At 41.6% G+C, this 14,796-nt stretch overlaps 1 protein-coding gene across 13 annotated transcripts in view; it reads right to left on the reverse strand.

Annotated features, from left to right (window-relative positions):
- LOC105926237 (pleckstrin homology domain-containing family A member 7) overlaps positions 1-14,796 on the reverse strand; it is a 222,529-nt gene that overhangs the window by 51,060 nt on the left and 156,673 nt on the right. For all 13 annotated transcript variants that reach the window (XM_036146563.1, XM_036146554.1, XM_036146571.1 and 10 more), the window contains 3 exons: positions 9,995-10,099; positions 8,010-8,082; positions 1,985-2,085 (listed from right to left, as the gene is read on the reverse strand). In XM_036146563.1, coding sequence (XP_036002456.1) covers positions 1,985-2,085; positions 8,010-8,082; positions 9,995-10,099 — 279 coding nt within the window. The remainder of the gene's footprint in view (positions 1-1,984; positions 2,086-8,009; positions 8,083-9,994; positions 10,100-14,796) is intronic.

The raw sequence follows: 14,796 nt of genomic DNA on the forward strand, positions 1-14,796 counted from the left end.
AGTGCCAAAAGAGCACAACCAAAATAGAGTGAAAAAGATGCATGCTTATGAATAAGAGTGGATGGTCTTTTTAGATCTTGTGATTTTAAAACCAAACACAATAAATGGTGTGAGCCACAGGCTGCTGTTTGTGAAACCATGTGATGCTTATCTAAAGAGAAGAAAACTCTGTGTGGTGATGCAAACAACAAACCATATCTATGGAAACAGTTATGAACCATGTGTTACAAAAAGTCTTATTGTGATCTTCAAACGTATTTATACCTCTTAACCTTTTTCACATTTTGTCACCTTACAACTTCAGTGTCTTTTATCGGAATCTGGCAAGATAAACCAACAAAAAGTAGCTCAAAATGACTTTCAATTTTCTTTTACAATAAAAATCTGTCACATTGTACTCAGCCTCCTTTTCTCTAACGCCCCAAAATAAAACCCACTTCAATGGAATACCTTCAGAAGTCACCTAATCGGTAAACAGACTCCTTAACCTCAGGTCAAACGCAGCTGCTCTGTGAATGGCCTCAGAGGTTTGTTAGAGAACATTAGCAAACAAACACAATTCTAAAGCTAAAGAAAGACAGCAGACGGGTCAGGGGGAAAGCTGTGGAGAGGTTTAAAGCAGGGTTAAGTTACAAGTTTTGAACATCTTCTAGAGCACTCTGCATCTTCTGCAAACAGAAATGGGGCATGGGACAAATGCAAACCTGCGGAGACATGGCCATCCACCTGACGTGACAGGCCTACACCAGAAGAGCACGAATCAAAGAAGCAGCCAAGAGGCCTGTGGCAACACTGGAGGAGTTGCACAGCTCCGCAGTTCAAGTGTGAGAATCTCAACACAGAGCAACTATTCCTTTTATACTGTACCAATCTAGTATTTATGGAAATGTGGCAAGAACAAAACCTGGAAAGCCTTTAAGGGTCACAACAAGTATATGGCCAAGATGCTCTGGCCAGGGGGGGACAATAATTATTTTTTAAGCCTGAACACAAAATCCCCCACAGTGAAACATGGTGGTGGAAGCATCATACTGTGGGCCTGTTTCATCAGCAGAGACAGGGAAGCTGGTCGAGTTGTTGGAAAGGCAGATGGAGCGAATCAAGGTCAAACTTGGAACAAAACCTGTTTGAGGCTCTTAGGCGTGTGACTAGGCAGTGGTGCTAGCTTCTTGCAGGACAAAAACACAGCTACAATAGAATAGATCATGTCTTAGCAAGGTCCAGGCCTAATTCCAATCGAGAATCTGCATTAAGAATCAAACAATTATGTTTACACACATTCTATTTAACAAAGAAGAAGGAGGAACAGTCTGGAAATGTGTGACGCTGGCAGCTACATATACAAAAAGACTTGCTGCTGTAATGACTATTTCTATCACATATTGATTCAGGGAGGCCTAATCCAAAGGCCTGCCATCCCTTTCATTATTTTGTTACACAGATAGAATCCCGATGAAACGCTTCAAGGTTGGTGATCGTAACATGACAAAATGTGGAAAAGCACAAAGGGTACACATATTTTTGCAGGGTGCTGTGTTGGCCGTCAGCACAAAAGCTTCCCACGAGCTTCTGGGCCAGAAATGACACAAATAACTCAGTGGAAACTTCTCAGCTTTAAATAGCAGGAACGTTTTATCTCAAGTGGCTCCAGTGGAAATAAAACCCCATTATCTACGTCCATCAAGACGGAATAACTTTGGTGTAATGCACCTCATTCAATTGGTGGTCATGATGGACAGCGTCCAGAAGCTTTGTCTCACGCTGAAGTGAAAGAGAAACTTGCATTTCTGTGTTTTTTTTACTGTTGTTACAGCCTTATTACAGCTTTGAAGTCTAGATTATTTCATTAGGACAATTCTGTGAAATGGACTTTAAAGCATTCAAACCCGCATGTTGAGCTGAGAAACCTCAATAAAAGTGTCAGAGTGATAAAAAAAAGTTAGAAACGCAGCATAGAGAGTGTGCACGACAAAAAGAGGCGTACCTTGAAGGCATACTTGCGGCCGATGTGATCCTCGGGTCCCACGGGTGAAATGACATAGCTGGGCAGAGGAATACTGCCCAAGACTGACTCCTCTCTGCTGTCTGTGGGGAGAGAGAGAGAGAGAGAGAGAGAGAGAGAGAGAGAGAGAGAGAGAGAGAGAGAGAGAGAGAGATGAGTGAAGGGCAGCAGAGAGTGGATAATGAGGGTGTGGTAGGTGAGGAAAAACAGCAATAAAGATAGGGAGGAAAGGAAGGGGCAATAAAATAAGTATCACTCATCACCCACTAATTTCACCCCTGCCTGCCACCAGTATCATAGCACTCGCATGCCGTCACTCGTTGTACAGTGTTATGCCAGAAGCTAAATGAGTAGCAGAGCCACTGGGTAAACGCTGGCCGGCTCCAGCTGGCAGCTTGCTACCTCTCCTCGCTGACATCACCCCAAACAAACATTTATCCTCCTACATTAGCGAGGACCACGGCTGACAAGGTTCAGTTCTTGACCCTTTACCTGAACCCTAAACTTAAAGCTGCTCCTTGAATGATGGTGTCCAGGCTTACACCTCCTTCAATATTTGCTTTCTATCCAATAGTGTGTCAGAGCATTACACTCTGTGAGAGAGCGTGTTTAGTGATTACATCGTTGTAAAATTCACCGTGGATATGAAAACGTGTGTGCGTGCCACATGTTCGTGTCTCTGAGTGTTTGGATGGAAGGTGATAAGGTGACGCTGTGGATTAAAGGGGCAGTTGGTTAAAAATAACACAAGGGCCTTTGGAGGAGACATTCCGTAAATGGTGGACGAGACGGGGAGAGCTTTTTATCTGCCACGCCGTGTCTTGGCTTACTCGGGCATGCGCATGCCACCTTACGCACATGGAGTAAACCTGCCCGGGTCACAGCTGCATTACAGCCACAGCGCCTTTCACTAGTATGAGGTCTGAAATGTTTTGGCATTTTGTCGCATTATAACCTCACATCTGATTTTATGTGAGAGACAAAAATAAAGCGGTGCTTTATTGTGACGTGGAAGGAAAACGATACATGGATCTGAAAATAGTTGTATGACTTTTGTTGCCTTCCATTTGCCTCGGATATAGGAGCTGGGAATGGAGTAAACCTGTTTATACCTTTGTATGGGTGAATACTTGATTCTGATTGGCTGTTGGGTGTCAGTTAAAAAGTGAAATAGGATACCTATAAAAAGTTGTGGTCAAATTGCCTGATTGGCCTAAATTATTGCGCTGGCTCAAACGTTGACGCTGGTTACATTCGCAACAACGAGAGATTTTAAATAGTTGTCTCAACCACTTCTTGTGAAAAACGTTCCATTTTAACGTTGGAAAAAACCCCACTAAATTTTTAATTTAGTGGCCTACCGGCCGTTACAGTTGATTTTTCTGATTGGAGGCAGGGGACCAAATTAATCGCATCATCTGTATGCTACACCCCCATGGGTCATTTACTTGTAGGACCTACTTTCACTGCAAATACAGCATCAAGTCTTTTGGAGATGTGGTTCTACCAGATTTGTACATCTAGTGTTTGGATTTAGATTTTCTTATGTGTTTGCATTTTGACTGTTTGCTGTTATGTTCCCTAGGTTGTGCTTTTTTAGTCATTTCTTTATGCTTATTATACTTAGACGTTTGAGTTTTGGACAGTGGTGGAGAAAGTACTCATACAATGTACTTAAGTAAAAGTACAAATACACAGACAAAAATTTACTCAAGTAAAAGTCAAAGTACCACATTATTATTTTACTTAAGTAAAAGTAAGAAAGTACAAGCTTTTAAAACTACTTAAGTATTAAAAGTAAAAGTACTTGCCAACCATAATACCTAACGGCTTATATAATGTCATTAAGTGTACCTATTGTATTTAGTTTTAATAAATCAGTAATGTACCATTTTAATGAGCAATGCTGCAGATAAAGCATGTTTTTATTGTGTTTACCCCTGTGACAGTTTAGATTTAGATATTTTATTCTATGCATCAGAATTCCAGGGATCGATATCGACAGCGTTTAGCAACTTAACTTACCTCAATATGTTTTTTCAAATTTGATAGTGAATTTTTGAAAGATAGAATTTCATGCTTTCGGGGAAGGCAAAAGCGGCATTGGAATCTCCAGGAAGCGTTTTTTGACCCAGTTATTTCAAAGAAATCTTTTAAATAAGGCCATGGGTGGGGCAGGTCTTCTGGAGGATGACTATCCTTGGACTCCATTCTGGGAGTTAATGATTCTGCAGGTCCTGCGTACTGTGCTGCTCTTCTTGAGGGAGGGCCTAATGGTTATTTCCTGCTTTGGATTGGTTCAGCGGACTGATTCTGCTCTCGCCATTGGATACTTTCAAACTAACGAACAAATCAAAAAACCGAAATGCGTCTTGGATGTAACGAGTAACGAAACGCTGTATAGAAATGTAGTGAAGTAGAAAGTACAGTATCCATTATTAAATCTACTTAAGTAAAGTACAGATACACGGAAATTGTACTTAAGTACAGTAACGAAGTACTTGTACTTTGTTACTTCCCACCACTGGTTTTGGAGTCTCTTTACGTTTTTGTTTGCTCCCTTTTATATTTTCTAGTTGCTCCCATTTTAGTTCATTCTGTGTACGTTTTGTTTTCCTTCAGTTCCTGTCCACTGCCCTCCTACGCACCCAGCTCATCTGTCTTCATCAGTCTCAGCTGTTTCTCAGCTCCTCCGGATCACCTTCACCTGCCTTTGTCTCGCTCCTCCCCAAACATTCCTCTGTATTTAACTCTCTGGTTTTCATTTCTCATCGCTGGTTTCTTCCATTGTTTATGCTTCGTGCTACTCCGTTTAATTTCCTGTCCCTTGCTTCTCCATTCCTCTCTCCACATCCGATGTTCAGTTACTGAGTTTCCGTTCTTATCACCTCGTGTGTTGTGTTGTTTTCTTTCTTTTGGTCAACCTTTATGCCACCCCCACACTCTGCACTTGGGTCCTCCATTAACCCCAACCATGATTTCTAGAGGCGAAAATTTGTTTGCAAAAAGAGTTAAAGCCGTATGTTGAAGAAAAGCATCCCAGAGCGTGATGCTGCCACCACACGATGTTTCACAATGAGGTCGAATCAAGGGGACAAGGAAAATTTGATTTTGTGTGTTGGCCAAAAGGTTTAATTTTGGTCTCATCTGACCAGGGCACCTTCTTCCATACCCCTGCTGTTTCAGACTATCATAAAATCCCAGTAAAACATTTTTTTTACTAACAATGCTTGTAACTTTATTCTGTTTCTATCAAATGTTTTAAGCTGCTTACTAATACCTGTCACTTGCATTGTCGCTTTTGCTAAACCCTTTGTTACTGGTGTTTGTGCTCATAAATAACAATGCTGCTTCTCTTGACTAATTTGACTTGGATTATTGCTTCTTTGCTGTTGCTGCTTCTATACTGTAATGGGATAACACAGCCCTAGTTTGTTGTTTCAACTCTTGTTTAATTCATTGTTTATAATATTTTATGCTTCTTTTAGGGTGCCACTGGACAACTGGCAAACATGACTACAGATGAAAACTAGCCTTTGGCTAACAGGCACGTTACAGATGTACTGTCACCAATATGCACTGTCCTGGTAGATAAATAAATAATAGATAAAATGCATCAAAGTTGGTGGTTGTAACATTACAAAATCTGAAAAATAAGAGAGTATGAATACCTTTGCAAGGAACTGTACATACAACTAGCAAACTGAAAAAGATTATGATGGTAGGGGGCTTCTGTTGCATAAAATGAGTTAAATATGTGGGTATTTAATATTCATTTATAAAATCAAGTAATACAGGCTACAACAGAAAGAAGAAAGAGATGCCATAAACCTCAGTATCTGTTTGCATGTAATCAGAGGAATGTTCTTATTTCTAAGTACAAACCGCCTCTAAATGCACATTAGGAGGCCATGCCTACCTTGAGAATACAGATCTTCCTCAAGGAAAATGTCATCACAATGAGAAATGAACATTTGGTATGCTCAGTGCAACTACTGGAGTTATTGCAACACTGATGCTACCAAATAGAATTTCCTGCTTGAAAAAAGGCTGAGCGAAATTAGAGAAAACAAGGTTAGTTCAAATAAAATAAAGCATACCCTTACCTACCGAGGGCAAAGATTACCTTAGAACAAATAATCACTGCAGAGAGGGAAATAAGAGACTACTGGAACATTGTAACAGAGATGTGCGAGTCAGTGTGGGCTGAAGGCACGTTTACCAAAGCCACAACTTTTGGGGACGGGCTAGTGAGACAGACGAGGGCCATTCCACTTCGGACTGATTCAGACCAAATTTGGGATTGAAAATGCAGCATGGATTAGCAAATAACATCATGTGTTTTAAATTCTCATAAGTATGTGGACGAGAGAAAAAAAAAATTCTTCCTAAAATCCCTCTCCTTCTCCCTATAAACAACTACAGGTGTAGCATGGCATGAATTGGACGGGGGACATGTCCTTTTCTAAACAAGAGAGCTAAAGATGGATATGGGATCATTTAAAACGACTTAAAAAGCGCCATTTGTGGATTTACCTTGGTTATTTTTGTCTGATATTACAACTGTCCTGAGGATCTGAAACATTAAAGTGTGGCAAAAAAGCAAAAACCTATGTGTGCCTACACTTTTTCACAGCACAGTATGTTGCAAATACAGGGTCGATTTAGTTGCATAAACACAGACTGAGTGACCTCTAAAGCCCTAACGGAAAAAAAGCAACACACACCACACGAAGAAAAAAGGGAAAAATGAACATGAAGTTGTCTTTGCAAACCCAAGAGATGAAAGGAGAAGACGAGCGGGGCTGGGGACAGACCGAGAGTTTTCATGTTGCGAGCAGAAACCTTTGAACTGAGGGAGAAATGAGACAAAATGAAATGACAGAGAATTGATGTCACCCCGCTGCTGAGGCGAGCAGGCAGGACGAGTCACTCCCAAAAGGTTCTGTTAAAAATATGGAGATGGGGAAGCAACGCATGGAGAGGCAGATTAAGACAGGAGGAGGACGGAGCCCAGTGGTTATGAAGTGTGGGATGTGTATGGGGTCTTGTCACATGCGTCTTTCACCAAGAAAAATCCAATTAGAGGCCGCCAAGACTGATTTACTGCCTCCTTTGTCGGCCCTACTTCACAAAACCATCAGAATGTGGCCTCAGCCCGGGTACTTTTAACCCACAGTTCATGCTGTCAAATCCAAAGTAAATGTGTTACATAAATACGGGTTTTTAACGTTAACGCAGGTTGACACATACAGTTCTGGAACAAGCTCGACACTGACGTCTAATCACTGATAAACTCAGACAAGCATTTGAAATTTCAAAGTCTGTATGGTTCTTAAGCTTCATTTTTCATGACCTATCTCAGTAGGCATTTAAACTATGATCAGCATCAGCGTAGAAATAGCTTTAAGTAGAAATGAAAATTAAAGATGCACTGAGAAACATAGCTGAGGGTCGGAAACTAAAATGTATATATTTTCTGATCAGTGAATGAACCACACTGAAGTGCTGCCAAGGCTCAATAACAACACTGTTCAGTGTGGAAGAGCTAGCTATTTAGTTAGCTGTTTTCATTTTGGCAGTCTACTCAAAAACAAAGCGGGGGGGCAAAATATGCTGCAAAATGGTTCCAGGAAGGAAAGTATGTTGGCTGTTCATTCAGACTGCTACTTTTAAAAAGGGGCAAATAGCAGGAAACTCAATGCATTTATTTCTCTAATTTATCCATTTAATTCATGGAACTTGGAGACGGCAACAGACTTTTTGAACTTTTATGGGTAAGATAAAGGTCTAGCAGCTCTTCAGGGAATACACCCAGAGACTGCTGTTTGCAGTTTAAAACTACATATTTTCTTTCCCCTGTTTTTCTACTTTTTTATTTGTGTGTGTGTAATGCATTGACAACTCCTGCTTGTTTGATCCGATTCTCTTTTTATTTTGTTTGTGTAGACCGTGTAAAAAATGCACCGCAGGTTCCCTCATGTCAGGTCTTGTTACACAGACTCACCTTTGTAGTAGAAAAGGCAGAAATCAGCCAAGACGAACCACTTCCTCTTCCAAAGACGCATCCCAGAGCTGTCCTGCAGAGTGAAAAAGAGTCAAAACACTCATGCATAATAATAATTAATTAATCTGCTACAAAGTCCACAGAGTGAAGGAAGCGAGAAGAAACACGGGGCAGTATATTGTGTATAGGCAATGAAATGGGACAGCTAAGGAAAATTATAAAAAAATTATTAGAAAAGGAATTTGGAGAAAACTCAAAGCAAATACAGAGAGAAATGTGAATATTAGAGGAAAAGTGAGATGGACATGGTCAGGGAACATGTACCGCCCGTTTCATCCTTCATGTCTGCTTTCTAAAAATGGAGCCTTTTAAAGAAGAGAGGTGATACAGCAGAGGCAAAAAAAAAATCCAAACCTCAAACAAAGTTAGAAACACTCTTCCCATTTGCTGAAAATCTATAAAGTATGTGGTCTCTTCTGTGTGAGCAGATGAAAGAGATAAAACGCATTTTCTCCGATTGGCAACGGCAATGGCGACTAGTGCATGATAGTGTGCATGTCTCCACAGTGCCCCCCCCCCCCCCCCCTGCAGAAGGTAAAAGGTGTTGTAATTATGATGCAGGTGTCAGGTGCAGCTGTGTGTGTCTTAGCCAGTGCCAGTATGCCACTATGTGCTGGCGTCCCGTTCTAATCGGCTCACAGTAACCTGTTTGCCTTGTAGTGAGGCCAGGCGTCTTCCAGTGGGACGATGCCAACCACAGTTATTTTAAGTAGAACTTTAAATAAGCAAATGCTCTCCAGTAATAGCCCGTCTGTGATCATCACCAGGTGCTCTACATTTCCGAAGTACACTGAATAAATCAGGGGAATAAAAGTGGGCCACAGAAGAAGCTGGAACTTTCTTGACCCAACTAGTGTGCATATTGTGAAGGCAGCTGTATTATATTAATGATATTGACATGGGTTTTTATCAGCTTTTCCCAATGGCAATCTTGCATGAGCTGAATGTAGTGCCTAATGCAAAGCGTACTGACACCCAGTAACACCACGGTTACAGTTTAGTACAAAACGCCAAAGATGTTCACAAGTCTTTTTTTTTTTCCAAGTCTATGCCTTTAAGGACTGAAGTGGACATAATCCAATCAGATACAAGCCAAAATACTGCATTTCACGCATCGTTTTACAAGAGAGTATGTATACACGTAGCTGTCGGAGCTACAGTCTTCTGCTTACATGGCTGTTTACTTTTACAAATGATGACAGCAATTTTAAGTCAAGTCTTTTCAACTTGCCTCTAAGTCAAGTCTCAAGACCTGCAAGGAGGACGTAAGTGCTAGTGCTGTGGTGTCCAAGTCCAAGGCTTGAGTCCCCCCATTTCAACTAAACCACAACCACAATCTGACTACTTTTGAGAAATGTAGCACCGTTTTAAACTAATTATGAGACTTTTGTTTCAAAAGGGGTGTCAGTATAACAACGTTGTTGCTCAGTCAGTCGGACGTGAACGGAACGGGGAAAGCACGGAGGATGTGGGATCTGGGAGTAAAGGGTAGACGTTCCTCTTCTGACTCCATCTGGTCAGAGGAGGTCCAGGCTGACTGTGGCACTGAACAAAAACCACGTTTCTGGCTGTTTCATATGTTATCACTCCCGAAATTATTAATGCATGCAGTTGAGTTATGGCGAGTTAAAAACAAAAAAATATGACTTCTGACAGTGGACCCTTCTGCAGGCCACAGTGACGGCAGACATGTCCCTTTAAATAATTTCTAGACAACTTAAATCTCAATTGAAAATGGGAAAACAGATGCTTAGTTTCCTAAATGAGTTACCCTGATAGCAGCAAACCTTAGCAGAAGGAAAGGTTTACTTAATGAAGTGGCTTTCTATCCAAATATAACTGATCTACGCCGTAAAATAAGTTCTGATCAATACGGGGATGAGCAACTAAAGTGTGTCCACCACATCTGTGCAGGGGGGTCTTACCTGTTTGTGCAGCCATCCCCGGACCACCACTGGGACGTTAGGATTCCGCTTGATGGATTGTTCTCTCTTCCCAAAGCTGTGAATCTTGCCGCTGGACCGAGAGGCCTGCATCACACAAAACCAAACAAGTAAGAATACATCAATCAGTCAATGAAATATTGCATGGCTTAAACGCAACATAAAAATAGCTCCCCATCAGTTTAAATGAAATGCTGATGCTATAACTAATGGTACCCATTATAAAAGACTATATTTATGTCATCTGGACCAGGAGAAAAATGCCTTTATCCTTTGCCAAGTATTATGAATTGTAACGCTGCAGTGAAATTTAAGAAACAAACTCCAAAATGCTCTTTTTTCCAAGATCTCATTTCATTTTGCAAAAAATAAAAAAAAATGCATCAAATTACACGATATCCACGATATTCACATTAAAAGCAGGACAGCTAACTTCATCTGAGGGGCACATAATTGGTAATAGGCATCCTGTATCTAATCAGAGCGTTCAATCTCACTTCCAGCAGCACTGCACAGCCCTTCATCCACACCATCATTATCTTTTTTGATACCTCTCCTTTTCTGCCCCAATTGTTACCTAATTACAGTCATTACTTGACGACAGACAATTTTCCACCTGATTTCTGAGACAGCGACAGCCACTGTTGCTATAACATTTGTCAAAGACAGCCAAAACATCTGAGCATTGGCTGAGAAGAAGGAAGACTGGAAGGCGTGTGAAATGACAGATACCTGTAAAGGAAAAGTTTACACAGCTGTAGTGCATGCAAAAAGTATTCACTCCCCTTGGCTTTATACCCAGTGTGTTACATTCAGACCGGCAATTTAAATGTTTTTCATCTTTTTTTATGTGATTGATCTGCAACTAAACGCCTAAGATGGTGAAGTGAGATGGAAAAAACTGAATACTGGTGCTTATGTATCAACACCTTCTGCAATGAGGCCACAAAACGTTCTGGTGACACCAATAGTCTTCAAAAGCTGAATAATCAGTGACATGAAGTCCACTTGTGTGCAGTCTAATTGTCACATGATCTGTAAGTATAAACACACCTTTTCTGAAAGAGGCTGCAGCACCATTAAGCAAGAGGCATCACACCATGAAGACCCAGGAGCGCTCCAGACAAGTCAGGGACAAAGGTGTTATGGAGTATAAGTCAGGGTGGGGTTATAAAAAATATCCAAATCTTTAACGTACCCTCTCTGATCACCATCAAATCCATCACCTTTCAATAGAAAGCACATGGCACCACAACAGACCTGGCAACACCCACCAGAACTCAGAGACCGGGCCTGGAGGGCAATAATCAGAGAGGAAGCTCAGAGACCAAAGGTGACTCTGGAGGAGCTGCAGAGCTCCACAGCAGAGACTGGAGGATCTGTCCACAGGTCCACAATGAGCCCCACACTCCATAGAGCTGGACTTTATGGAGGAGGGACCAGAAAAATGTCATTACTTAGAAGGTCTGTTTTGAGTTTGCCAGAAGGCACGTAGGCGACTCCCCAAATCTATGGAAGACTGTGTTCTGGTCAGATGAGACAAAAACAATTAACTTTTCCATCACCCAGGAAAATGCTATGTCCAGTGAAATTCCAAGATATCCTATCATCCCAAGAACACCATCAGCCTGGTGGTGGCAGCATTATGCTGTGGAGATGTTTTCAGCAGCAGGGACTTGAAAACTGATCTGAGTCGAGAAAAAGTTGGATGGTGTTAAATACAAGAATATTCTTGGTCAGAACCTGTGAGTCTGCTTTTGGCCTGAGACTGGGAAGGAGGTTCATCTTCCTTCAGGACAATGACCAAAGCATACTGCTAAAGTAACACTCCAGTGGTTTAAGGGGTAACATCTAATATGTTGGAATGGCCTAGTCAAAGTCCTGACCTCAATCCAATTTAGAATCTGAGGTTAAACTCTCAAGATCACTGTTCACAAGCAAAAACCATCCAACATGAAAGCTGGAGCAGCATCGCCTTGAGGAATGGGCAGAGATCCCAGAGGCAACATGTGGCGAGCTCATACAGACTTATCCATAGCAACATGCAGCTGGTACTGCTGCAAAAGGTGGCTCTAGAAAGTACTGATATTAAGGGAGGGGGTTGTCTGTTATTTTGTCCTATTTGCTTCACAATAAAAAAAATATATGCATCTTGAAAGTTGTAGGCATGTTCTGTAAATTAAATGGTACAAACTCTCAAACAATCCATTTTAATTCCAGGTTGTGAAACAAGATGTGGGTGCAGGGCACTGAAACAATAAAGAAGGTGAGTGTAACTCTGAGACTAGGCCGTCAAAGGTTGTGGTCATACCAACGTACCTGGAGTGCCTTACCCCTGACATGGCTTCACATTTCATCATATGCTTTTCACATTTTTGTAAATGCTGCAGTCACAAGGTTTTGTTCAACCCTTTTTGTGATAGCTTCAGCTGAAAGCATTTTGGGGCAGAAGCCATTTTTCTCACTGGAATTATTAACATCATTCTTTGTAAAACAACCCATGCTTATTCATATTGGATGGAGACTATCATGAATATGCCTTGGCCTTAGCCAGTGCTCCTCCATCCTTTTATAACAATTACCGCCACAGTAAATACCAGGTTTCTCCAGGACTACTACACTAAAGTACATTATTGGTTGAAGGGTGTGGTTTACTCATGCTACATCATTACTCATTTGTACTCAAAGGGTGAAATTTCTGAGTTTGTTGGCAGAAAAAATAGAAAAGGTTCCCAGGAGCATATAAAGCTGCTGCAACTCCTCACTTTGGATCATCAGATCACATCTCTGTTGACCTGGTCCCCCGCCTACAAGCCACTGATCTGCAGACCCAGTCCTGTGATCAAAACCATTCAGGTTTGGACTGAAGAGGCCTCCTCTGCTCGACAGGACTGTTTTGACATAAAGTGGGATGTATTAAACAAGGACACTGACTTAGAAAGTTACACATCATCTGTGTTTCCCAACCAGAAACAGCTCGGTGCGGTCCCTGCTGAAGTCTCGTGATGCAGCGTTCAGATTAGGAGACAGACTGGCCTGCAGCAGGGCTAGAAGTGAACTTTAAAAAGGCATCCAGAAGGCCAAGCAAAGGTACAAGCAGTGCATCGAGGACCACTTCAGAGACATGTGGCGAGGCATCAGGACCATCGCAGACATCAGGCACAGCGACCAGCGGCTGAGCAACGACCCGACTCTCCCTGACGCCCTAAACAGCTTCTTGGCACGCTTCTATCCTCTAAGCAGCGGGAAGCCTGAATGTCTTCCCCAGCCAGAGGAGCACCATCAGGCCCTCGTCCTGCAGCTGCATCAAGTGACCTTCCTTAAAGAAGGTCAACATCAACAAAGCTGCAGGTCCAGTCATGGTGTCAGGTTGGACACTTAAATCATGTCCTGGCCAGTTAGCAGAGGTTTTTCTTGACATCTTCAACCTCTCCCTGCAGCTCTCCACAGTTCCTGCCTGTCTGAAATCATCCATCATTGTGCCTGTCCTAAAAAAAAAAAAAAAACAACAACCACCATCTGCTTCAATGACCACCATCCTGTTGCTGTAACCCCTGTCATGATGAAGTGCTTTAAGAGGATCCTACTAAAGTACATCAAGGAGGAAAAGAATCGTTTCCTTTTACTTCTAAATCATCCACTATTTTGAGTCGAGTTTCACATAAGATCTCAACAAAGTACACTGCAGCTTGTGGTTAAAGTGACAAAAGGTGAAACAATTTTGATAGTGCTGTACCTTTATGGGAGTCTGGGCATTAAACTACACAGCTAACATAAAAGAGTGACTCCCTATTAGCAGCCAGAGGCTCTGGTGATGACAATGTATCTACCCATGTGTCCCAGAAGAGCCGCAATCGCAGTGAAGCCAACATGACATGTATATGAAAGATGGCTGACAAACAGCAAGCATTCCTTTCCAAAAATAGCATCTGGCATGTTAAATTGTCGGCGTCCTCACAAATATATTTTCCCCTGAGAAACTAACTTGTGCAGCGGCAGTGCCTTCGCTGACATTTTAGAGAATCCACTGGTATTTGCAAGTTAAGCAGTTGAGCTTGAACTCTAAGGCTCTACTTAGTTTGCATTTATGTACTGTCAGTAACATATTAGACAACGTGGGTTAAAAGAAAGCCGTCGGACACACTACAATGTAACCAGAAACCATAACACACACACACAGGCCGAAGAATAAAATCAAAATTATAGCACCTACAGAGAACAGTTAATAACTATTTAGCTTTAAAACTTTATTCAGATTATTGATGCGACAACAAGCTTCACCTGAACCACAAACATAGAGAATTAGCATTCTGTTGAGTATCTGACTTGTATGCAGTTGCCTCAATAACAAACGGATGTTGAAGGTGGTAGCCAAATCCAAAAGCAGGAGAGGAGACGGCGGATGGCGTGTTAAAGGTACCAGGAACTAAACGTAATTAAAAATTAAAGCGGAAACAGCAAAACTGAAATATACAGTTGCATGCTAAAGTTTTAGGCAGGTGTGAAATCATTTGGGAAACTAAGATTGCTATAAAAATGTTTGCTTATTTTGATCAATTTACAAAATGCAAAGTGAACGAACATAAGAAAAATGTAAATCACATCAATATTCGGTGTACCACCCTTTGTCTTTAAGCCAGCCTCGATTCTTATGGTTGCCCTTGCAAGAAGTCAGGCATTCGGTTGGACTGTAGATGGGTGTATGATCAACCATTTATACCAAACGGACGCTAATGCTCATTAATGTCACATGTGGCTGGAGTGTGTCAGCAGTTCCTGCAAGA

Source organism: Fundulus heteroclitus, chromosome 2 (assembly GCF_011125445.2).
Source record: "Fundulus heteroclitus isolate FHET01 chromosome 2, MU-UCD_Fhet_4.1, whole genome shotgun sequence".
Classification (NCBI taxonomy): Eukaryota; Metazoa; Chordata; class Actinopteri; order Cyprinodontiformes; family Fundulidae; genus Fundulus; species Fundulus heteroclitus.